The sequence below is a fragment of the Saimiri boliviensis genome, chromosome 15, assembly GCF_048565385.1.
Source record: "Saimiri boliviensis isolate mSaiBol1 chromosome 15, mSaiBol1.pri, whole genome shotgun sequence".
NCBI lineage: Eukaryota > Metazoa > Chordata > Mammalia > Primates > Cebidae > Saimiri > Saimiri boliviensis.
Genome location: NC_133463.1, coordinates 27,161,356 through 27,187,849, shown reverse-complemented (window position 1 = coordinate 27,187,849; position 26,494 = coordinate 27,161,356). Strand labels below are relative to the sequence as shown.

General features: G+C 35.8%; 1 protein-coding gene across 9 annotated transcripts in view; it reads left to right on the top strand.

The window, feature by feature from the left end:
* Positions 1 to 26,494, top strand: part of VPS13B (vacuolar protein sorting 13 homolog B) — an 805,060-nt gene that overhangs the window by 657,693 nt on the left and 120,873 nt on the right. For all 9 annotated transcript variants that reach the window (XM_074386816.1, XM_074386811.1, XM_074386814.1 and 6 more), the window contains 3 exons: positions 1,565 to 1,767; positions 4,297 to 4,504; positions 5,117 to 5,301. In XM_074386816.1, the coding sequence (XP_074242917.1) occupies positions 1,565 to 1,767; positions 4,297 to 4,504; positions 5,117 to 5,301 (596 nt within the window). The remainder of the gene's footprint in view (positions 1 to 1,564; positions 1,768 to 4,296; positions 4,505 to 5,116; positions 5,302 to 26,494) is intronic.

The window sequence follows — 26,494 nt, the reverse complement described above, 5'->3', positions numbered from 1 at the left end:
TACGAGGATTCAATATGACTATCACATTAAGATTACCACCAGATAATTAAGTATGTCAATATGGGGTTATACAAAGATATGTGTATTTGAAATCCTGACATTCTGTTAATGCCTATTTATTAAATAATTACACTGAATTAAGGCTATACTTTTATTCCTTTATGGCAAATTTCTGGATGACGAAGAGATACATTTCATTTAGTAAATACTTTTAGAAGTTTTAAATATTTTAGAAAAGTAGTGCTGTTAAGTCAGAAAATTATGGCTTAAGTTATGGACTCTGTTCATAAAGATTTTTTTTTTATTTCGGGGTATTTTTTGGGGCCTGTTTCTTTTATTTTCTGGAGTGTTGTTTTTTTGTTTTGTTTTGTTTTGTTTTTGTCTTATAATATATGTTTGTTTAGGCTACGTGAAAGCTTTGAATCAGGATAATTGTAAATGAAACAGTAGTTTCAGTTTCACAATTTGATGAAAATTTTTAAGAAATTGATTTCCACCATGATTATTTTTAAACAAAAGTCTTATCTCTAATGCTTTTGTGGGTGTGATGCCTTCTGTGGAGGGTTAGAGATTGAATATCTTATTTCTGCGGTAAGAATATACAACATATATGAAATTTTCAAGTCTCCACAGAATTGAAAAGTCAATATGGTTACTGTACTTTGAAACATGTGTATACTATGGGCCTAAGGTGTTTTTTAATCTTTCATCTTTTTAGGGATCAAATATCATTAGAAAAATAAGCCATGGGCATTACAAACGTGGTCTGGTGAAATTCAATATTCACTATGACAATTTAGAATATGAGCTCCTTGGGAGGAAAGTTAACTCACCACTCTAACTTTGCATCTAAATATCTTAAAATGTGCCATTGGTTTTATGAAAAGGTTTTGATCTACACTCCTATTTTAAGTTCAAAAGAAAACCTACATTTTAAAGTGTATTCCTTTTCTGGGTATATTTACTTTGAACTATAGCGTATAGTTTTTCTCATAAATCTAACCTGCCACTATCTGTTTTTAAGACTTTGTAAACTTCAAGTGGTTATGATGTGTGAAGTTTGGATTAAACTAAAATTTTTAGAAAACACATGTTACATATTTTGATTGTTTTGAATTTTAACATGGGCCAGTAAAAAACTTAAGTGTCTAGTGGAGTAATATACTGTACTCTGTTACTGTAGGAAATCACAGAAAATTACCCTTTCCCATCATGTTAACAATAGACAAATGAAGCAGCTGTTCTTATTCTTAATGTAGTTGTTTGAAAAACTTGCACAATTTAATGAAAATGTCTCTACTCATAAAACTTAAAATGCTCACACATGGAAAAAGTCATAATGTTTTGGCAAATACTACTTTGTTAGGAATGTGAATGAGGTATACCTGCTTCATGACTAGAACTCTATAGAAATGGCATGGAACTGTGGTGGACCGCCAACTGAGCAAGAAGACTCTGACAAAGGATGAATTAATACGCTTAAAAAATACAGATAGTTATTTCCCAAACATTTGTTTGATAAGGATGAATTATATACTCTTCTCTATTTCTATTTTTTTTCCAGGCATAATTCTTGGATCATCATTTCTACTCAGTATAAATGATTTTCTCCTTAAAACAAGCCTCAAAGAAAGAAGTCGCATTCTGATAGGACCATGTTGTGCTACTGCCAATCTGGAAGCTAAGTGGTGTAAACATAGTGGCAATCCAGGCCCAGAACAGTCCATACCAAAAATATCCATTGACTTAAGAGGAGGTCTGCTACAGGTCTGTGGGTATTGGGCCTACTTTTTCCATAGGTTATTAACTAGCCTTTGCTCATTTTTGAACTATTTCACTAAATTTCAAATCTTTGTGTGATAAGAAAGGGTATTTGTCAGATTGCTACTTATTACATTTTCAACAACTTTATTGAGATATAATTCATATACCAATCTACCTATTTAAAGTATACAATTCAATGTTTTTTTAGCATATTCACAGAGTTGCACAGTCATTACCACAATCAATTTCATAACATTTTCATTACCACCAACAAAAAAACCCATATCCATTAGCAGTCACTCACCATTACCCTCTAACCCCTTCATCAGGCCTAGGAAATTACTAATCTACTTTCTATCTTCATGTATTTGCCTATTCTTGACATTTCATGTAAATAGAATCATATAACCTATGGTCTTTTGTGACTGACTTTTTTCACTTAGCGTGTTTTCACGGTTCATCCATGTTTACCAAGTGTCAATATTTTATTCCTTTTTATGGCAAATAATAATCCATTATATGGATATACCACATTTTATGTATTCAGTCATCATTTGATAGACATTTGGGTTCTTTCCACTTTTGGCTACTATGAATAATGCTGCCATGAACATTTGTATATGACTTTTTGTGTGGACATACAGTTTCATTTCTCTTAGATATATAACTAGGAGTAGAATTGCTGGGTCGATTTTTTTTTTTTTAATGTGTAGACTTTTCTTTTTTGAGACAGGGTCTTGCTCTATCACCCAGGCTGGAGTACAGTGGTACAATAATAGCTCACTGTAGCCTCAATCTCCTGGGCTAAAGTGATCCTCTTGCATCAGCCTCCTGAGTAGCTAGAACTGCGTACCACCACACTCAGCCAATGTTTTTGTTTTTGTTTTTTTTCTCAGAGATGAGGTCTGTGTTTCTCAGGCTGTAGACTTTTCTAACTATTAATACAAAGTAGTCACTCTGTAGCAAGTACAGTGTCACTAGCAATAAATAAGAACCAATTTCTTGTATTAGGTATTTTACATGTTATGATATCTGATTTCAACACTTGATAAATTAGTCACATTGCAACCTCTTAATGCATTTGTCTTAGCAGCCAAATATAGAATGTTGAAGGCATCCAACTTATTTCTTGATTATTTTTATTTGGATATATTTTAATCTAATCTTTATGTACCTTGTTGCCACTCTAAACATGACACAAATCCAAAACGCTTGAAAGAGTCACAGTGATAGAAAATTAAAACAACATTGCACAATAATGAAGACATTAAACATGAATTTCTTTTCTTTCTTTCTTTTTTTTTTTTTTTTTGGACATGATCTCATTTTGTTGTCCATCCTGAAGTGCAATGGTGTGATAACAGCTCACTGCAGCTTCAGCCTCCTGGGCTGAAGAGATCCTCCCCATCAACTTCCTGAATACTAGGACCGCAAGCGTACACCACTGTATCTATTTTTTTCTTTAAGAGATAGGTTCTCACTGTGTTGTCCACACTGGTCTCAAACTCATGGGCTCAAGTGATCCTCCACCCATGCTGGGATTACAGTCATGAGCCCTAGCATCTGGCCAATTTTTTGTTTTTATCTAAAAGTTGTATTGTCTCAACTTTTCACCAGTTTTTGTTTGTTTGTAATGTGTGTTTTTAATACAGAACCTAAGCCTAGGGTTTAAAACTTGCCCACACAATGTAGGGCTATTATATTCTACTACTGTATATTCTTTTGTCTTTTCTGTGTTACCTGCTTCTCTTAGAATTGATAGTTGTATTGCCTTTATTTAATATTTACAGAGAAATTTAACATTTTTGAAAGTTTTAATCTTCATTATAACCTACTGGTCATTATATGTCTATAACTTACTAGTTATAGACTAATATTACATACAGAAAAAGAAAACTTAATCTCCATTAGAGGAAACACTAAGTCCTTTTGTTCTGAAACTCTACTGCAGCTTCTGTAGTATAGCTGATTCTCAGGGGGCTCTGGAATCCTCTGTGTTGGCGCAGTCCTACTAAACGTGAAAGTTGGGAGCCTTCTAAGATCAGGTTTATTGAAAAGGCTCCCTCTCTTTTTCTTTGAAAAATGAAAGTGCAAAGAAAGGAACCCTGTAAAAAGGAATGCTTCTTTAATCTCATAACAAAATGGAAAAGCTATTTCACAAAGTTACTATTATGATTTTATTAACATTTTGGCCCAGATGATCTTCTTTGCCTTCTCTCACGGTGTTCTTTCCCCTCCTAGCTAAATTAATTCATAAATGTTACTTTAATCAACATAATTTGAATTCAACATTTTAAATTTGTTGCTATTCACACAAAATATGATGTAATTAGTTTTTTGTTGTTATATATTTACTCAAGCAATAGAATTTTATCCTGTAGGTCAATCACATTTTAGAAATTATCATTTATTATAAGTAATTAAATTTAACATAAATACAGTCCTACATTAATTCAAACATGATTAAATCTAATTATTCTCAAGAAATATTTGTATTTAAAAGCCATTAGAATTTTTTATGTGATTTTCAAGGTCTTCTGGGGTCAAGAACATTTGAATTGTTTAGTTCTTCTACATGAATTACTCAATGGATACCTTAATGAGGAGGGAAATTTTGAAGTACAAGTTTCTGAACCAGTGCCTCAAATGTCATCTCCTGTGGAAAAGAATCAGACATTTAAAAGTGAACAAAGTTCAGATGACCTACGGACAGGTCTATTTCAGTATGTACAAGATGCTGGTAAGTAGCGACAGCCTTGGTATGAGAGAATGTGTGTGTGTGCGCAGGCATGCGCATTTTAAATGCATGTTGACTAATAATCACATCGAGATCACTTTCAAAAATGCATTGAGGGCCGGGCACGGTGGCTCACGCCTGTAATCCGAGCACTTTGGGAGGCTGAGGCAGATGGATCACGAGGTCAAGAGATCGATACCATCCTGGTTAACATGGTGAAACCCCATCTCTACTAAAAATACAAAAAATCAGCTAGGCATGGTGGCACGTGCCTGTAATCCCAGCTACTCAGGAGGCTGAGACAGGAGAATTGCCTGAACCCAGGAGGCGGAGGTTGCGGTGAGCCGATTGTGCCATTGCACTCCAGCCTGGGTAACAAGAGCGAAACTCCATCTCAAAAAAAAAAAAAAAAAAAAAGTGCATTAAAATTTGCAGTGCAAAAATAGTACATTATCATTCAGTCTCTCTTTTGGGAAGTTGATTTCTTTCTGCTCCAGAATATATAAAAATGATCAACTAGTTTCTTTATGTTTTTTATTCTCATAATTTTTCTTGCTTTTTACTTAGCCATGTTCCCTTTAAAATCATGCAATTAATTATACTTTTATTTGACAGAATCTTTGAAATTGCCTGGGGTCTATGAAGTTTTATTTTATAATGAAACTGAAGATTGCCCAGGGATGATGTTATGGAGATATCCAGAACCTAGAGTGCTAACCTTTGTACGAATAACTCCTGTGCCTTTCAACACCACAGAGGATCCAGATATTAGCACAGCAGACCTTGGCGATGTGCTACAGGTATGTAATGACTACTCATTGTAAAATGAAAATGCTGTCAGAAAGGGATGATCATATATTAGGAAAAATGTTTGGAACATACATATTTCTTACATTAATAGTATCAAAGAGAAATATGCATCTCTGTGTGTGGCATGTGTGTATTCACACACGTGTAATAGGATTTTTTAAAATAAGGGAATAGTGTAATTCAAATTCATGATACATGGCAATTTTTTTTGTTGTACTTGGGTACATGTGCGGATCAGGCAGGATTGTTGCATAGGTACACACATGGCAATGTGGCTTGCTGCATCCATCCCCCCATCACCTACATCTGGCATTTCTCCCCATGTTATCCCTCCATGACCTCCCCACCCCCTTGCTGTTCCCTCCCTTGCCCCCTCCCCAAAACAGGCCCCAGTGTGTGATGCTCCCCTCCCTGTGTCCATGTGTTCTCATTGTTCAGCACCTGCCTATGAGTGAGAACATGCGGTGTTTGATTTTCTGTTCTTGTGTCAGTTTGCTGAGAATAATGGTTTCCAGATTCATCCATGTCCCTACAAAGGGCATGAACTCATCATTTTTTATGGCTGCATAGTATTCTATGGTGTATATGTGTCCCATTTTCCTTGTCCAGTCTATCGTTGATGAGCATTTGGGTTGGTTCCAGGTCTTTGCTATTGTAAACAGTGCCACAATGAACATACGTGTGCATGTGTCTCTATAATACAATGTTTTATAATCCTTTGGATATATACCCAGTAATGGGATTGCTGGGTCAAATGGAATTTCCATTTCTAGGTCCTTGAGGAAGCACCACACTGTCTTCCACAATGGTTGAACTAGTGTATACTCTACCAACAGTGTAAAAGTGTTCCTATTTCTCCACATCCTCTCCAGCATCTGCTGTCTCCAGATTTGTTAATGATCGCCATTCTAACTGGCATGAGGTGGTATCTCAATGTGGTTTTGATTTGCATTTCTCTAATGATCAGTGATGATGAGCATTCTTCATATGTTTGTTGGACTCATATATGTCTTCTTTTGAAAAGAAATGTCTGTTCATATCCTTCTCCCACTTTTGGATGGGCTTGTTTGTTTTTTTCTTGTAAATCTGTTTTAGTTCTTTGTAGATTCTAGATATTAGCCCTTTGTCAGATGGGTAGATTGCAAAAAAATTTTTCCCATTCTGTTGGTTGCCAGTTCACTCTAATGATTGTTTCTTTTGCTGTACAGAAGCTCTGGAGTTTAACTAGGTCTCATTTGTCCATTTTCGCTTTTGTTGCCAACGTTTTGGTGTTTTAGTCATGAAGTCCTTGCCTATGCTTATGTCCTGAATGGTTTTGCCTAGGTTTTCTTCTAGGGTTTTTATGGTATTAGGTCTTATGTTTAAGTCTTTAATCCATCTGGAGTTAATTTTAGTGTAAGGTTTCAGGAAGGGGTCCGGTTTCTGCTTTCTGCACACTGCTAACCAGTTTTCCCAACACCATTTATTAAACAGGGAATCCTTTCCCCATTGCTTGTTTTTATAAGGTTTGCCAAAGATCAGGTGGTTGTAGATGTGTGGTGTTGCCACCAAGGCCTCTGTTCTGTTCCATTGGTCTATATTTCTGTATTGGTATCAGTACTATGCTGTTTTGATTAATGTAGCTTTGTAGTGTAGTTTGAAATCAGGTATTGTGATGCCTCCAGCTTTGTTCTTTTTGCTTAGGATTGTCTTGGCTATGTGGGCTCTCTTTTGGTTCCATATGAAGTTTAAGGTGGTTTTTTCCAGTTCTGTGAAGAAGGTCATTGGTAGCTTAATGGGGATAGCATCGAACCTATAAATTACTTTGGGCAGTATGGCCATTTTCACAATATTGATTCTTCCTAACCATCAGCATGGAGTGTTTCTCCGTTTGTTTGTGTCCTCTCTTATTTCGTTGAGCAGTGGTTTATAGTTCTCCTTGAAGAGGTCCTTTACATCCTTTTTTAGTTGTATTCCTAGGTATTTTATTCTCTTTCTAGCAACTGTGAATGGGAGTTTGCTCATGATTTGGCTCTCTGTTAGTCTGTTACTGGTGTATAGAAATGCTTGTGATTTCTGCATATTGATTTTGTATCCTGAGACTTTGCTGAATGAAGGTGCTTATCAGTTTCAGGAGATTTGGGGCTGAGATGATGGGGTCTTCTAAATATGCAGTCATGTCATCTGCAAATAGAGACAATTTGACTTCCTCTTTTCCTAATTGAATACCATTTATTTTCTGGAGAAAAGCCTGACACCGTTTTAAATCCCCTCACTGTCTTCCCCTAGGTGAGGCAAGATCCTTTGTCTTACAGACACACGTGAGATAGTTTCTTATCTCTAGTGTGCTTAAGATCAATAACTTTCTTGGCCAGTGCTTGTTTTTTAATGCCATGACTAGGTAATACATTGACAACTTCACATATTCTATAAATACTCTTCCAGTTCTAATGAAGTATGAGTGCTTTACATATTAAGTAATTTTCTGTTTTTGAAATTGAGTTTACAATATAATGTTTAATGTCTGTACCTTGATGGTGTTTAGCTTTTCCTTGTGTTTAGTTTTCTTATAACGTTTTATCTACTACTTGTCCATGGACTGAACTAAAACTTCATTAAATATTATAGTTGTGTGGGTTTTTTGTCTTTTTCATAATTACATTGAAAATGTTCTGAGTCTGAGCGTAATAGTTACTATTACCCAATAAATTAGAAACTATACTTTTGCTTTAAATTTGACTTTACAAGCTTCCTGCAATTCTGAAGCACATGGACCTGATAAGCAAAGCTTATGATATTAGCACATGATGGTACTACAAAAGGAGAATCCTTCTGAGAGTTATTGCAATCGAATATGATCTGCCTCTTTCACACATAGCTTGAAAAAGAATGAAAGGAAATGTTCTTTGGTTTTTCTTTTCAGCTGGGTTGGGTGGTTCACTTGTAGCTGCACATATGTTCCCAGAATCCTGAGCCTTTTTATTTTATAAGCACCTCCTGCCCACTGGCAGCTGTACTAATGTGTCCCAGAAGGCTTTGCTCTTATCCATCATCTTTAGGAGGGATGCTCAAAGCCAAATATGAGATTCATTGTTGTTGAAATGCAGAAAGGAAAAAAAAAGACTTGGGGGCTTTGGGGAAGTAGGAGGCTGAGCCAGACTCTTAGGAAATAAAGGGAAGGGACAAGTCCCATGTACCCAGTGGACACAGTAATAAATGTTTTTGAATGATGGGTAACGGGGCTGGATCAACTGCTAAGTGTTTTGCATCCAGAAGCCATTGCCTTCTTTTTTGGACAGAGAAAAATCTAAAAGTATTCCCTGAATACACTTTTAATCATTCTGTCTTCATAGTATTGTAAAAGCATGAAAAATAGATCTCGAATACATTAAAAAGAGCCCTGCCTGAGAATTTTAAGGTTAACTCAGTGAATACAGATGAAAGCACCTGGGCTAAATGCTGAGAGAGAAACACAGAAGTGGAGAGCACTCTAACTATTCCCTCAAGGTACCTGTAGTTCTTTAGGAGAGACAAGTACGTCAAACATGGCAAGGCAGAACCTGTGACATACCACAAAAAAGCCACAGAGAATCTGCATTTTTAAACAAAGAAAGCTTACATCCGAATTGAGACATTAAGACAAGGCTTCATGAAGGAGATGGTTACTGAGGTGATCTTCGAAGGATGAAGAGGATTAAAACTGAAAACAAATGGGAGTGAAGGTGTATGTAAAGAAAAACTCAGTATGAGCAAAATTTCAGAACTAGTTAGAGAGGGCAGAATATAATATTTCTGGGAAGTGGCAAATAATCTGGTTTGACTAGCACAGGTTAGACAAGTATGGGATTAGTGGAAGAGTAATAGGCAACAGATGTGGCTTCTTAATCTCCGTTCATTCCATAGAGGGAAAAGAGAAGGAAACTCATTTCTTGAGCACCTAATATGTACTAAGCACCAAACATGTTATTTGACATGTGATATCCCTTTTATCTTCCCTCTAACCCTGCGTGGTATGTACCATTATCTTCACTCTAACCCTGTGTGGTACATACTGTTTAGAGCTAAGGTAAATCCGATTCTGAGAAACATAATATTTCCAAGATCATAAAGCAAGTTATGGGAGTAAAACTGGAACTCAAATCTTGGTTTGTATGACTTCATAATTCTTTCTTCTTTGTTGTGCTACCTTGACGACATTTAGAGTGTAGGGCTTATATTTCATTTGATAGGCATTGGAGAACCACTGGCAGTCCGGAGCTTTGGAAACACTAGTAGTCTGGTGGTGGTGGAATGGACTCAGGAGAGACCAAAGTAAGAAGAGCTGGTCTGAGAGAGATGACAGGCTGTGACCTGAAGAGAGTAGTGGGGAAGCAGAGAAAGAAATGAATGCAAGAGAGGTTGTGGAGAAGAAACTGATGTTCTTGACAACAAATATACTAATTTAATGATGAAGTAAGAGACGTCAAGGTGAATGCAAGATTTAAACTCAGTGGGAAGTATGGCAAAAGCATTTAGGCAGTTTTGGCAATAAAGAGGAGTGCCTGCTATGTAAGACGCTATTCACTTTGCGAAGTGCTTTACACAGATTCTATCTAAGCCTGAAATCAACCCTGCAGAGTGTTGTTATCCCCCTATTACGGTGAGGAAGCTGAGGATCTGAAGAGTTATGTGAGGGGCCTCCTCTCACACAGTTTCAGGAAGTTTATAGATCCCCCTGTAAGCTATGTATGAGTCTCTCATGAAGAATCACAAGAACATAAGAAACACTGCTGGGGCTTTTAAGCTCTATGTCAATTAGGATTAAGGTTCAGATATGAAAGACAGAAAATATACAATACCAGTAGCTTAGGCAAAATAGAAGTTTATTTCCTGTCACACATGGGAACAATCTGGAGGCTGGCAATCTAGGACTGCGGATGTCTCTACAAAGTCATGAGGACCCCTCTTCCTGCAGTATGCTGCTCTGCTGTCCCCAGCACTTGGTTTTCCTTCATGGTCCAAGATGGCTGTACAAACTTGAAGCATCTTGTTCCTACTCCAGCCATAGGAAGAGGAAAGGACCAAAACAGAGCACGTCTTCTCCCTTTATGGGTAGGTCTTGGAACCCAAACACTGTACTGCTGTGCTGCCAACATCCCAGAATCCAGAATTGTGTTACATGGCCACACCAAGTTAAAAGGGAAATGGGGCTCATTTGCAGAGGAAGAAGGAAAGAGGAGATATTGGGAGACAACATCAGCCCCCCTGGCATCACAGCTGTAACACCGAGGAACTGTGTCCACAGTCTCTCTGTCCGCCCAGTAACCTGCTTCTCATCTTGCCTGATTGTGAGATTCATTATCTAGTCTATGGTGCAGTAAGAAAAATTTCACTAATGAAAGTTACGCCAAGGCAGAATTTGTAGAGAACACTTAAGAAGCAAACAGGATTTTCAAAACAACAACAAAAATAATAATATATTGAAATGCTAGCATTCCTTGCCCTTCAAAAAAGTGAGAGGTGGGGAAGGAATCTGTCAGTAAGACGTGCTTTTAAAGTAAATGGAAAACATTTGCAAACTGGAAGAATACTGAAGTCATTTTTATCCTGTCACTTTATTTGGTGGTAGAAATTTTATTAGCCTGTTTCTCTTTTCCAGTAAATACTCTCACATTTAAAAGGGGGAGGGAAGCATTTCTCGAAATGAAGAACTACACTTAGCAATCAGAATATTTGATATTCACTGCTTAGTATTTAAAATGTTTGGGGTATAAAAAAGTTAAAGAATAGTAAATATGAATTGATGGCCTGTGACCATTTTTTATGAATTAGTCTCTGCCAAATAGAAGTATTTTCCCCCTGTGAGATTCACAATAAAAACCATTATCCATTAAGCACAGATCATTTCTTGAGAGCTACATTGTTGAAGAGAACAGCAAACAGAAGGAAAGAGGGAAATACAGGAAAGCAATGTTGTCCAGCTGTTAAGAGCACAGCTTCTGGAGCTAAAGTCTCTGGGTCCAAATCCAAGATCAGCTGGTAATCTTGGACACGTTATTTAAAGTAACTTCTTAGCACTTCAGCTTTCACATCTGCAAATTAGGGATATTCGTAGCCATACTTCATTCAGTTGTTAGGAGGAATAAATGACCGTTGGATGTAAAAAACGTGTAGAACAGCATCTAGCACATAGTTAGTGCTGAATAAATGTTAGCAGTTATTATGTTCCGCTAAGGGGTTATCATCTCCAGGTGCTAATTTGCCTCTTGTTCTGCTCTAGATTTTGAATCTTGGAGGCAATCTGAGTTTTGATTGCAAACTACAAATTCTTGACCTCTTTACCCTTTCCATAAAGATATTAGAAAAAATTTCTTTTTATCAAGCACACATGCCTTCCAATTTTTTTAATTTAACACCTAGTAAAAAAATAATGAAATTTTATTACCTTAGATGTTTTCTAGCAACATTTTTAAATGCAACATCAAAGTTAAAGATCTTGGTTCTCTTATGCTTTTTAGCAGCAACCTTTTTAGCAGCTTTATTGAGATACAATTATACAATTCCCTAATTTAAAGAGTATAATTCAGGGATTTTAATATATTCATGGAGTTGTGAAGTCTTCACCAGTATCAATTTTGGAATATTTTTATTTCCTCAAAAAGAAATCTTTAGGACTCTTTAGCTCTTACCTTCCAGACTCTGCAACCCCCAGCCCTAAGTAATCATGAATCTCATTTCTGTTGGTATGTATCTGTCTATTCTGGACATTTCACATAAATGAAATTATATTATAGTTTTTTTGTGACTAGCTTCTGTCATTTAGCATATTGTTTTCACAGTTCATCCATGTTGGATTATGTATCTGTATTTTACTCCTTTTTGTTTCCAAATGATATTGCTTTGTATGGATATATCATATTTGCTTATCCATTCATTAGCTGATAGAAATTTGAGTATTTGTACTTTTTGAACCCTTGTTTATTTCACTTAGACTCTTTTGTGTCCTACAAACTTAAGGGAAGACCAAAAGGTGATGGTGATGATTAATCATATTTACAAGGTACTCTTAACATACATTTTTTCAGAAAGCTTAACATCTAGCTTCATGAAACGAACAGCTTGGCAGCAGTTACCCAGCAAAGTACAGTAAGTGGTATAACTAAAGGGCCGGGGTAGGAGTTGATATAATAGGAGATGAGTGTGAAAAGTAGATTTAAAGCTTGATAGTGGAGTATTTTAAGTGCTTGCTGAGACATTTGGGCTTTATTCTATAAATAAGCACTTTATTCTGTGAAGACAGTCCTTAAGGCTATTGAGCTGAGCAATGACCATGGCCAATTACAAAAGAAAGGATGAATCAGGACATACTATAGATTGGATGCACAGAGAGCTGTTCAGAGCATATTATAATTACTCAAAAGTAATAAGAATGACAGTTGGAATGGGAAGGAGGAAATGAATGTAAGTAGAGACATCTAGAGGCAGAATAGATTTCAATGCCCAGATGTGTATGGTAATGGGAAGGGAAAATTAAAGATGACCCTTTATGTCTATTCTAGATGACTAGATGGATGGAGCACCATTAATGGGGACTGGAAATGTCAGAAGAAAAGTGGGGCAGCCAGGCGTATGGAAGGGATAATAGGTTCTACATTGGATGCTTATAATTTAAGGTTTTGGAGGAATAATCATAGTAAAATGCCACCAGAAGTTTGGACTTGTGGGCTGACAATTCAGAGAAAAGGGAGAGTTATTTAAGAAATGGTTTTGGGAATTACCTTCATAAAAGTAAAAACTGAAGCCACAAAAGCAAAATAAAAGTCACACTCAGAGAAAGAGTTTGAAGACTAGAAAGATGAAGACAGAACCATGAGAAAGCTTACTGTATCTAGTAAATAAATAGTAGATGAGGAATTGTAGTGGGTTGAACAGTTTTCCCTTCCCAAATTCATTTCTACCTAGAACCTCAGAATGTGACTTTATTTGGAAGTCACATTATCATAACTCAATTGCAGATGCAATTGAGTTATGATAAGGTCACACTGGATTAGAGTGGGCTATAATCCAATAACCAGTATCCCTTATAAGACAAATGAAATTTAGACAAAGACACAGACACACAGAGGATAAGACCATGTGCAGATGGAGGCAGAGATTGGAATGTTGTAGCTACAAGCCAAGGAACACCAAAGATTGCTGGGGAGCCACCAGAAACTTGGAAGAGGCAAGAAAGGAATCTTTTGCCTTCAGAGGGAATATGGCCCTAATGACATTTCAGTGTCAGACTTCTAACCTCCAGAACTGCCAGAGAATAAATCTCTGTTGTTTTAAGCCAGTAAGCATGTGGTAATTTTCATGGAAGCCCTAGGAAACACCAATACAGGAACCAACAAAGGAGTGGTCATAAAGGAAGGCCTTGGAGGCAACAGAGCCAGGAAAGCCCAGGCATAGTGAAAATCTCAAGAAGTATACAGAGCTCAGTAGTATCACGTCTGCAGAAAGAATATATTATGGATGGGGCAGGGGGCGGGGAGGGTGGAAAAAGCTGTGAATTTGTAACTTCCAGATCACCACTGACTTGGAGAGATCAATTTTAGTTGCCAGAGTACCACGTAGAGCCCTTAAAGTAGCCCATCTCACTCTTACGTTCATTGTCTGTGCTTGGGTCACAGTGGGCTTAATTGTTTTAAATCCTGATTACACTATTAAGTTCCATAGCAGTAGAGGCCATGTGTTTTGGTTTTTGCCAGTGTTTCCGTGTTGTCTAGAGACTGGAACATAACAATTGCTCAGTATGTGTGGAAGGGATTGAAGGATGGAGAGAAGAAGTGAGGAACTAGAAAGTTATGAATTTATTTTACACTTGATTTTAGGACGTGGAGGGGTTGTTTTCAGGAGGGCTTGTAGAAAGAGAGTTGAACGCTAAGATTCTCTCCTTAGAGATAGGAGAAATTGGAGGTAAAAATATCAGTTTAGGCCAGCCATGGTGGCTCACACCTGTAATTGCAGCACTTTGGGAGGCCAAGGCAGGCAGATCATTTGAGGTCAGGAGTTCGAGATGAGCCTGGCCAACATAGTGACACCCCATCTCTACTAAAAATACAGAAAATGTTAGCTGTCTGTGGTGGCACATACCTGTAGTCCCAGCTACTTAGGAGGCTAAGGCAGGCGAATTGCTTGAACTCAGGAAGTGGAGGTTGCAGTGAGCCGGACCCCAGTACTGCACTCCAGTCTAGGTGACAGAGCAAGACTCCAACTACAAACAAAACAAAAAACAAAAATATCAGTTTAAAAAAAGAAAAAAGACTGGGCCTGGTGGCTCACACCTGTAAGCCCAGCACTTTGGGAGATTGAGGAAGGCAGATCATGAGGTCAGGACTTCAAGATTAGCCTGGCCAGGATGGTGAAACCCTGTCTCTATTAAAAATATGAAAATCAGCCAAGCTGGGTGACAAGGACCTGTAATCCCAGCTACTCGGGAGGCTGAGGCAGGAGAAACACTTGAACCCAGGAGGCTGAGCCAAGGTCACGCCACTGCACTCCAGCCTGTGCAACAGAGCAAGACTCTATCTCCAAAAAAAAAAATCATGAGGTGACAAGGCCTAAATGAGTTTGAGCAATGTTCATGTGCTATTTTACTGTAGCCCACAAACCTTGACAAGCGGTAGTGTACTAAGGACAAAAACCAAACTTGGAAAAAAGCTCTAAGATTTCAGGACTAAAAGATGTAGTTTTTTACTTATTCTTATTTTTTTGCCTCCATTTAGTGTTTTCTTATCTAGTGTCAGACATTATGCTGACAGCTTTATATAATAATCTAATTCAGTCTTCATGTTGCAAAAACTTACTTTACAGATGAGAAAACTAGGCCCAGAGAGGTTAAATAAGTGTCCCAAGGGCATGCCACTGGTAAATAGCAAAGCTGAGATTCTATCAGGCTTTCTGATTATAAAACGTACATTCTTAACTACAAAGATGGATATATACTTGTAGTTTAATAAAAAATTCTGTCCTATTGAATTTGAAGTGTTTCAGGATATCCTTTGAAGATGGCCTCCTTACAATACACTTTCACATATGATCAGTGTGTCTTAAATTTTTCCAGTCTATAGATGTGGTAATAGGGTTCCAAAGCAGGAGCCTCCCTCCCCCAAGCATAATGTTTTTTGAAATCACCTCTTGTTTTCTATCCAAATTCTATATTTTACTCTGCTATGCATTTTTATTAGTTTTACCATATAAAATAGTATTCAAATTTCATTACTTGTACTATTAGTTAATGGAGAGATCCTCTCACATTTATAAAATTAATCTAAACCGAAAATATGTATCAGGGAGTTTTCTCTACCTTGGTGCCACAATATTTTGAAAGCCTAGACTTACACAAATAAGTAATTACAGATAGCAACCATTTTTTTTCACTGCTTTATCAGCCACATGGTGATGAATCACTGAGAAGAGATATTCAGAATGCTGCCAAAGCAACTAAATCATATGTTGGTTTTTGGCTACTATTGGAAGGAATTTTGATAAGTGTGTTTCCTTGTTAATGGTTCTCCTATATCATATATTGGACTGGAATGGTTGCTTATTCAACATATGGTATAGGAAACAGCTTCTTTTAACTATCTCAAGGAAATACTCACCAAAGGGCATTTTTGGTGAACAGAGATGACTAATGTGGTCGTGCTTTACTTTGGGGAGTCTCATTGTGTATAAGCTGAACCACGATTCTCAAAGGACTCATTATTACCACAACTAGCTCTCTTAACACAGCTCTCAGACTTCATTACAATGATCTTGAAACATACATAAGAGTCGTACATTCACAGTTATATATTTGTTGATTCAAAAATATTCCAGTGTTTTAGAAATATTTGCTACGTCAACTTTCAACCATTCTTGAAAAATAAACAATGATTTTATTAATCTTACATGTATTTTTAACCCTTGATTATGACGTCTTTTTTGTTTTTAATTCTTCATGAGGAAAAGTCATTTCAACCCAAATTCCAAACATCAACTGTCTTTTCCTCTTAGCTAAATCATGGTATATCTACAATATAGCAAGCTTTCAGAGTTCCTTTCTACTTTATTAAAAATTATCTTAAAAGATGGGTACTCAAATTATTGAATTTTTTTCTCTTTCTTAAAACATTCTTTTGACCACATTAAGAAAATTCAGAGCTAAACCTTGAACACATTAAGAAAATTCAGAGCTAAACCTTACTACTTTTAGTAATTGTATATTCAGAATAAAAGATAGTCTTGAAGAATCAACGTTTTCACAGTTTATCCTGTTGAAGATTTGACTCCTTCTATACATACAGCCTTACATTTTTTTCCAGGAAATACCTTGATCTCTGTAAAGTCTTTGTGCCATGTTGAAAATCTTCACCAGTTATTTTACCATTGACTATAAAATACACCTTCATAAATACCATCATATTATAATAAACATAGACCAATAAAATAAACAATTTGCTAATGTTCGTGCTAGTGCTATCATCTAGTGGTAAGTTAAAGAATCTGTCTGATACACAGTTTTTTCAAGTATGTATTTTGAATACATTAAAATATATTGTTTGATAGCATATAATAGGCATGGCACTTCTTTTAGCTTTTAGGCTGCCTCTTTTTTCTTTCTTTGATTCAATACAAATTTGGCCCTTTCTAAGTTATGTGGATTTAGTTTGATCAAAATTATTTCTCTCATATGAACTCCACCTTCCAAAGTGATTCATAAACTGATCTTGAAGAACTTCAAATAATTATTTTTTCTTTTTTTGAATTTTATTTTAATGACAAAATTGTATATATTTGTGGTATACAATGTGGCGTTCTGAAATATATCTCTTTTATAAAATAAACAATCAACCTAATTAATCAACACACTCATTGCTATCAGAGTTTTTGAACCAGAACAATTCCATCTTGAATGGGGGCTGGGTAAAATGAGGCTAAGACCGGATGGGCTGCATACCCAGGAAGTTAGGCATTCTTAGTCACAGGATGAGATAGGAGGTTGGCACTAGATACAGGTCATAAACCTTGCTGATAAACAGGTTGCAGGAAAGAAGCCAGACAACACCCACCAAACCAAGATGGCAACGAGAATGACCTCTGGTAGTCCTCACTGCGACACTCCCACCAGTGCCATGACAGTTTACAGATACCATGGCAACGTCCAGAAATTACCCTGTAAAGGGGAATTACCCTGTAAAGGGGAGGAACCCTCAGTTCCAGAAACTGCCCATCCCTTTCCCATGAATAATCCACCCTTGTTTAGCATATAATCAAGAAATAACCATAAAACGGACAGCCAGCTGCCTTCAGAGCTGCTCTGCCAATGAAGTAGCCATTCTTTAGTCTTTTACTATATATATAATATATACTATATATGTATAGTAAAAGGTATATATATATATATACACACACACACACACACACATATATATGTATACATGTATATATTTGTACTTTAGGTTCTGGGATACATGTGCAGATCATGCAGGATCATTGCATAGGTATATACATGGCAAGCTGGTTTGCTGCCTCCATCCCCCCATCACCTATATCTGGTATTTCTCCCCATGTTATCCCTCCCCAACCTCCCTACCTGCTACTGTTCCTCCCCTAGTCTTCCCCAAATAATTTTTTTAAGTTTCTTGTTTTATGTGTGTTCTATTTTATTCTCCAAACGGAAACTTGTAACATTCAATCAATTTGATTTGAAAAAAATTCAATGATTTTCTTAAAAAAAACTTTCCTATTGTGAAAAATTTCAAATACAATAATCTCTGTTTATCCATGGTTTCACTTTCTGTGGTTTCACTTTCCACAGTTTCAGTTACCCATAGGTGAGTAGAGTACAGTAAGGTATTTTAAAAGAGACCATATTTACATAACTTTTATTATAGTGTATATTATTGTTTTACTGTGCATAATTTATAAATTATACTTTATCATAGTATGGATATATATAAAAGAGCATATATTGTGTGTGTGCATATCTATAGAGAAAGAGAAAGAGAGAGAGAGTTCAATACTATCTGCAGTTTCAGGCATCCATTGAGGGTCTTGGAATGAATCCCTCATGAATAAAGGAAGACTACTCTATATAAAAATAGAAAGATGATGGCTGGGCACGGTGGCTCACACCTGTAATCCCAGCACTTTGGGAGGCTGAATTGGGAGGATCACGAGGTCAAGAGATCAAGACCATCCTGGCCAACATGGTGAAACCCCGTCTCTACTAAAAATACAAAAATTAGCTGGGCATGGTGGCTTGCGCCTGTAGTCCCAGCTACTCGAAAGCCTGAGGCAGGAGAATTGCTTGAACACAGGAGGCGGAGGTTGCAGTTTGCCAGGATCGCGCCACTGTACTCCAGCCTGGCACCTGGCAATGGAGCGAGACTCTGTCTCCAAAAAAAAAAAAAAATAGATGAGTACAATAAACTCTGAGTCTTTAGTAATTATCAGTATCCTGTTGTCCTTGTTGTATCTATTCCCTTAACTTTTTGTTGATTTTGTTATTGTTTTCTGGAGTATTTTAAAGGAAGTCTCAGATATATCATTTCACCCATATTGTCAGAGCCAACAAAAATTAACAATAATTCCTTAATATCATATTATGCTCAGTCTATATTTTTCCCCTCATGTCTCACAAATCTGTTTAGATTTGGTTTGTTTTAATTAGGATCTGACTGAGGTCCACACATGATATTAGTTGATATGTTTCTTAAGTCTCTTTTAGTCTTTAAGAGTCCTCTTTTTATCCCCCTTATGCCGCTTACTTACTGAAGAAATTGGATGATTTGGCCTGTATATTTTCCCGCTTTCTGGACTGTGGCCCACTGTGTCTTTATAATATTGTTTAACATGTTTCTCTATCCCCTATATTTTCTGTAATGTAGTCTTATAGAAGGTTGATTGGATTTGAATTGGATTTTTTGAAAAGAATACTTTTCAGGTGATAGAATAATATTCCTCCTATTGCATCACAACAGGAGGCAAGAGATGTCTGCTTATTTCACTTTTAGCAATGTTAAAATTGATCAGATAGTATTAGAATGGCCCATCATTAGAAAGTCCCCCATGAATCTTTTACACATGGTTTAAGCATCCATTGATGGGTACTATGTCAGCAATTCCTCCAACTCACAGAATTTAAATTCCTCCACTTGGAGGGAGGAGGCATCCTGCATTTATTGAGCAGGTTGTATGTGCCAGAAATTCTGCTTAGCAGTTTACCTACATTCTGTGCTTTGCTCTTCCCAAATCTTATGCATCCCATACATCATTAATAGCTTGATAGGAAAGGAAACTGCGATTAGAGAGATTAATCTGTTCAAGATCATGTAGCTAGTAAGGGAGCCCAGTTCTGCAGGTTTGGAGGGTTGATTTTATGAAAAATTAACCTGGAAAATATTAATTCTCATTTATATGTAGAAGTGGGTAAAATAGATTAAAAATAAAGACAAAACTGAATGGAAACAACAACATCTGTAGCATTTGTATTACTGTCAATAAAGCAGTACTAATGCTATACGTGCTTAGTACTTCCCTTGCCCCAATTCTGGACCATTGGAGTCCTGCAGATAATTTATTTCAGTAATAAATGTCCCTTTAATGAACCAAAAATGTAAGATGTATGGTAGTTCATTTTATAGAATACCATGACATTCACCAAATAACATTTTCATAAAATGAAAAACTATACATAAATACAGTTTGTTTTCATGGTTTGGAGTTCATCTTGTTCAGAGCAGCAAGTTGATGTCTATATGACCTCCCAAAGTCCTTTCCAGTCCTGTGATTCTCACACTAATGAATTCAAACAGAAAAGGATTACTGGGCCAGAACTTGCTTGGAGTATCTTCAGAGCCAGAATGTAGGAAAAGTTACAAAATACAGATGTCTGTCAGGGATGGGATCCAAAGAGAAAACCAGGCCAGAAGTTAGAAATAGATATGTTATTGTACAAAAAAAAAAAGTTTTGACTTTGGCTTTTAGCCATAATTTTTGTATATTCAGATAAAGCTATTAAGCTATAATATCCAGTTGAGAGACAGTGAAGTCCTGTGGTTAAGGATATATAGTTGAAAAAATCATAATTCTCTACATTCAAGTGAATGCAGACCAGCTCTCGGTTCTTCAGACCTGTGCCAGATTGCACCTTTTAGAGACTCTGTAATCTTACATTTTTTCATTCAGAAGTAAAATCATTCTGATGCCCTTTGGAATTGTCAGTGTTTGCATATCAAGAATTATAAACAAAAATAAAAATCTTTAAAATATTGTATAATTATGTGACATATGGCAAAAATGTTTATACTTTTTAACCCAAAAAGTAAGTCATTATTTTTTATTGTTTTGTTGAGGGAAAAGTCTCTTAAATTAATGCCATTCATTTTAATTGCATACTAAACTTTGGAGAATTTGTTATATTAGGGAGATTTTGTTCCTTGTGAGGTTTGTATTTTGTTTTAACTTTATAAAGAGTATATTGTTCCAAGAATACTTTTTTTTCTCTTGGGCAGCGGGTTCAGGAGAAAAGGATCAGAGTAGGGAACAACTGAGGTTTCTGATTGACTATTCTGTGTGGATGTAAGACCTAGTCTGTGGGTACCACTGGTTGTTGGATTTGTTGTTGTTGTCATTTATTCATACATACTATTTTTTAGTTTTCTATTTTACATTTTTATTTTTGTAATAGATCTTCCATGAATCTCAAGAGAAAAATTTGCCACCTATAATCTGTAATGTATCCCCTAAACAGCTAATTAGGTACCTGTGGCTTTTATTCTACCCTGTAATGTGTTATGAATTTAACTAAATTGTCTAAAAAGCACTTCCCAAACTCATCCTTTCCACATTACATTCTTTCTACATGATGATCCACATAACAGGACATAGGTTACCACCAAATATTAGTGGTCAGTGCAGCCAGAAATTCTATCTGCAAATTCATGAATTAACAGCCAGTCTTTCTAGACCAGGAAATTTGCCTCTTTGTAGATTTTCTAAAAGATGATTTTGCAAGACAGAAAATTATAGATTCTTTGAGAGCCTTTTCTGTTCCCTTGGCCACCTGAAAGCTGAAAACAACTAAGTGAACAGATGTATGGTTTGATATGTTCAGTTGATATGTAAATAGACATATTTTCTAAAATCCTGTAGCTGCTTTTAGGTATGTATAAGGCTAAGAATGATTGGTGCTAAACTACTATAAGTCATTATTTCAAGCAAATTTGACATGATAGTAGGAGAAAAGAATCATGATCAATATCAAAGGCATTCATGTTTCCTTATAATGGTATATGTCACATATGTGCTTGACTATTTTTTTTGCATTCCACTTTGTGGGTGCAGTGTTGAGGTGGTCATTTAAGAATATGAGTGTGTTAGGAAACTATATACTCATGAGTGTATAGTTTATATGAGTGTATAGTTTACTATATAAATATTAATGTTTATCAGATTTGAACAAATATTTTGAAATTCCAAGTAGTTAGAAAATTTTATTTTCAATTGTATAGGTATATAGTAGATGTATATATTTATGAGGTACATGAGATATTTTCATACAATCATACAGTGCATAATCACAACAGGGTAAGTGTAGTATCCATCACTTCAAGCATTTATCATTTCTTTCTGCTATAAACATTTCAATTATATTCTTTTAGTTATTTTTAAATGCACAGTAAATTGTTGACTGTAGTCACCCTGTTGTTCTATCAAACACTAGATCTTATTCATTCTAACTATATTTTTATGCCCATTAGCCATGCCTACCTCCCTCCCTCTGCCCCACTACTCTTCTTACCTTCTGGTAACCTTTCTTCTACTCTTTATCTTCATGAGTTCAATGGTTTTAATTTTTAGCTCCCACAAATTAGTAAGAGCATGCAGAGTTTGTCTTTTTTTTTACTTGGTTTATTTCACTTAACATAATATCCTCCAGCTCCATCTATGTTGTGATAAATGACAGGATTTCATTCTTTTTTATGGCTGAGTAGTACTCCATTGTGTATATGTACCACATTTTCTTTATCTGTTCATCTGTTGATGGACACTTGGGTTGCTTCCAAATCTTGGCTATTGTTAATCGTGCTGCGATAAACATTACAGTGCAGATAATCTCTTAAATATATGACTTCCTTTCTTTTGAGCATATACCTAGCAGTGGGAAGTCTGGCTCATATGATAGTTCTATTTTTAGTTTTTTGACAAACTTCCATACTGTTTGTTCTCCATAGTGATTGTACTAATGTATATTCCCACCAACAGTGTACAGGGGTTCCCCTTTTCCCCTGTAATATTATTTGGAAATGTTATTTCCAAATGACATTTGTTATTGCCTGTCTTTTGGTTAAATCCAAGTAGTTCTATGTGTCATGAACAAAACTTATTATATACATAATGAAAAAGTCAGTTTCTTGATTTTTAAGTTTATATGCAAATACATCTTAATATCTGTTTTTTAAAAAGAGACTTCACAATGGTTTGCAACAATTACATTTTTATTTTCTGTCAATTGGATTTATGTGTAATTTGAAATGGATTATATTTCTTATTCATTTAGTTTTAGTTTAATGGTATATATTTTATATTCTTTCATGAAGAAGTATTTCTAAGATAGAAAATACCTTAAGTTGGACTCTGAAAATAGCAAACACATTGTGGACATGTGCAAATTTACGTTACTTTTATGTCTATTTCTTGACCCTTCTTCCAGAAAGCCTTCCACTGATAGCCTCTGTCTCCATCCAGGTGGAAAAGTTGCCCCGCTTAAGACACTCATATTACCCTTTCCCTGGGCCCATTTATATTAATTCCTTCCACTTTACTCTTCTTGAGAACAGACTTTGTATGTTTATCTTTGATCTTCAGTGCCTAACATAGTACTTTGCGAGTGTTGACTGACTTCGTGAAAGCTTAAAATGAAATGGAAAATTATCTTAATGCACTGAAAATCTAAAGCCCATTGTCTGGGCTTTACATACTGTCATCATAATCTAGTTGGTGGATCTATTAAAGCCTATTGAATGAGCAGGCTGAAGACCTTTGTAACACTTCTGGAGATAGTTTAGAACAAAGAGATAAAAGCTGAAATTAGTGCTCATTCTACACAGGGCACCATTGAGGAGAGGCAGACATAAGTTAGAGTTCTCTGTCCACACTATGCCCAGATAACATTAGATGGTATTATTAAGTGCCATAAGAGTTTAAGCCATACATGGGTGTTTTGGGAATTCAGAAAGTACTTCTAATTTAGATGACTGTGGAGGGCTTTTTGTTCTTCTTTTTCTTTTTTGTCAGAGGTATAGCGAGTTGTTTTGAAAGATGGATGAGATTTAAGGAAACCGATGGAGACAAACTGATGACAGCTAAAGGTCTATGTAGTGTAAAGTAGGATACTAGTTTGGGCAGAGAGGTAGAGGCCAGAATTGGGGCCTAATTCCTTAGGAATGTTGACGGACTTTGCACACAATTTTGTGTTGATCACACTGAGATTTATTCCCCTAGGACATTTATCCAGAATACCAGAGGTCAACTAAGGTTATTATTTTCAGAACTACACTGTACAGTCTACCCCTTACTCAGGATATGCAGGCTTATTTTTAGATTTTCATGCTTTTTATTTTTTCTCCTTCCTGTTATCTGCGTATAAGTAATTTTTATTTTCATCAGCACCTACATCAGAATCAAAATCATGAGCCTCTTGCCTATTTTTTCAGTTCTATAATATGAAATTATGGACTTATTATGAGAAGATGATCTCTTCCACTGATAGTTAAATTAATTCATTTAATTTAATTTTGAATATAAAGACATGTTCAAATCTACCAGAAAAGCATGGAATGAGTACATTGGAAAAGAAAATATGTATATTTTTAAAACACACTTCAGATCACTTCTGGCAACCCCAGGTACTTGACTATTTTACTTGTTTGTAAGTTCTGTGAAGTTAGGAATCGTGTCTGCCTGCCTTGCTGACCATGGTATCCCTAGTTTACACTTATTGTAGAAACATTGAACAAATATTTGGTAAATAGATTAAGTATACTTGATAGGCTAATTAAAGCACATTTTGAAATATACATTTATATGTGTATGTAATGTATGTAATACATATAAAAATAACTTTCAGTGAAGTATAGACGTTGTCAAGAAATTGTGAAAAGTTAGAGTTTCACCTTATTTGCAAGTCTCATGGATAGAAAACATGAGAATGCTAGATCACAGATAAAACATAGTTTGTTACCTACAACAGATTGTCTGCAGATGTGCTAGTTCCAACCTCTAAGTTTCTGAGGATGACATGAAGAGGACCAACTGACATCTGCACACACAGCGAGTTGTATTATATATAGTAGAGGACCCTGATTTGGAGGACCTGAATCTTTTATAATGGACACTAAGCCTGTCTGCCCTTTTCTCTCTTGGGAGACAACTATCTGTGTCTTCGTTGGCTGTTTATTATAGACTTCTTGAGAAAACAGTCTGGACTGGGTATGGTGGCATGTGCCTGTAAACTCAGGAGACTGAGGGAGGAGGATCACTTGAGCCCAGGAGTTTGAGGCCAGCCTGGGGAAACACAGCAAGACTACATCTCTAAAAAAGTAAAAATAAATTTTAAAAAAAGAAAAGACAGTCTGGGAAAAAGGCAGGCAATGCCTTTACCTATTAGGTATGTGGAAATGTGCTAACCCATGGAGAATTATCCCCTAGTAGACATATACCCTAAAGGGCCTCTGTAAGGGTAATACTTTTTATCTAATCGAGGGATTAGCAAACTACAGCCTGTGGGCCAAATCTAGCCCACCACCTGTTATTGTAAATACAATTTTATTGGAGCTTAGACACATATATTCATTTACATATTGCTTATATGTTATAATAGTCAGAGTCAAGTAGTTGTAGAGTCAAGTAGTAGCAACAGAGACCATATGTCAAACAAAGCCTAAAGCATTTGTTCTGTCACCCTTTACAGGAAAAGTTTACTGACCCTTGATCTAGCCTAAATATTTGTCATATGACAAGGCTTTGTAAAATATGTTAACTTGATTTTTGTTTTAAAATATTTAAAAATTTTAAGTTATTCCTTAATTCTTATTGACTTCATCACAATTACTGAGAGTTGCCTGTCTGTACGATAGTTTTCACACTATCAAAGGTTATTAAGAACCTATTATCTACCTCTGAATGTAAAATTTGAAAATAAATTTTAAAAGAACCTACTATCAATGATTACTGTATTTTCACCTTTAAAATAATCATGTAACGAGTTATCACAGTATAAGTGTTTGGTTTGTAAGCATTGCTTATTTGCCAGGTTTATATTTTTGAAGACCACCATAATCAAGTAACTGAAATATGGGAGTCAGTATGACAAGGTGAAAGAGTTTCCTGGGTTCTGGAATTTCCAGGAGTCCCAGTCTGCAATTAATTGTCACTGAGATCCTTGACAGGTTGTTTCACCCTTCTGAGCTTTATTTTCTTGATCTGTAAAATGAATATACTCTTACTAACTTACAGAATTACCATTAAAATTGAGTAATGTGAATCTTCACATATACTGTGTACTTTGAAATATTAGTTCTCTTCCTAAAATATAAACTTAAAAAAGCAAATCCTATATTTATATATCTCTTCACAGTTGGAAAGAATGGAAATAATCTTATTCTATCTTCCTAAATTTTTATGGACAGGGAAACTAAGGCTCACATTGTTAGGTGACTTTAACTGAAGGTGACAAATTAGTTAACAAGTAAATTTAAATTAGAATTAAGCTTTCCCTGATTCCCAATTATTGCTATTTATAGTAAATGTACATTTGACTGTGTTTGATACAAATAAGTAAAATAGCTGAACAGTTAGAAAGGAGGCTAAAATATAATATAAGTTTAGAGTTTGTAGTCCCATTAAAAGACACCATAAACTAGTAAAGTTGCCCCTGCTCTAAGTTTTAACTCAAAAGTTCTTGAGTATATTTTTACTATTTCTCTTTAAGGAAAAATATTATCTTGAAAGATGTCATATTACACACCTGCATTTGCTTGAAACCTGGTAGCTTGATAAATCGATAAGATAACTGGGTCATATGTTAAGTTTTTTGAAAAACCAACCCAAACATAGATTCTAATAAAAGAATGTTACACATTTCCTTTTAAAATCTAAAAAGTATTTCTCGGGGCTCTTAAATTACCATATTCT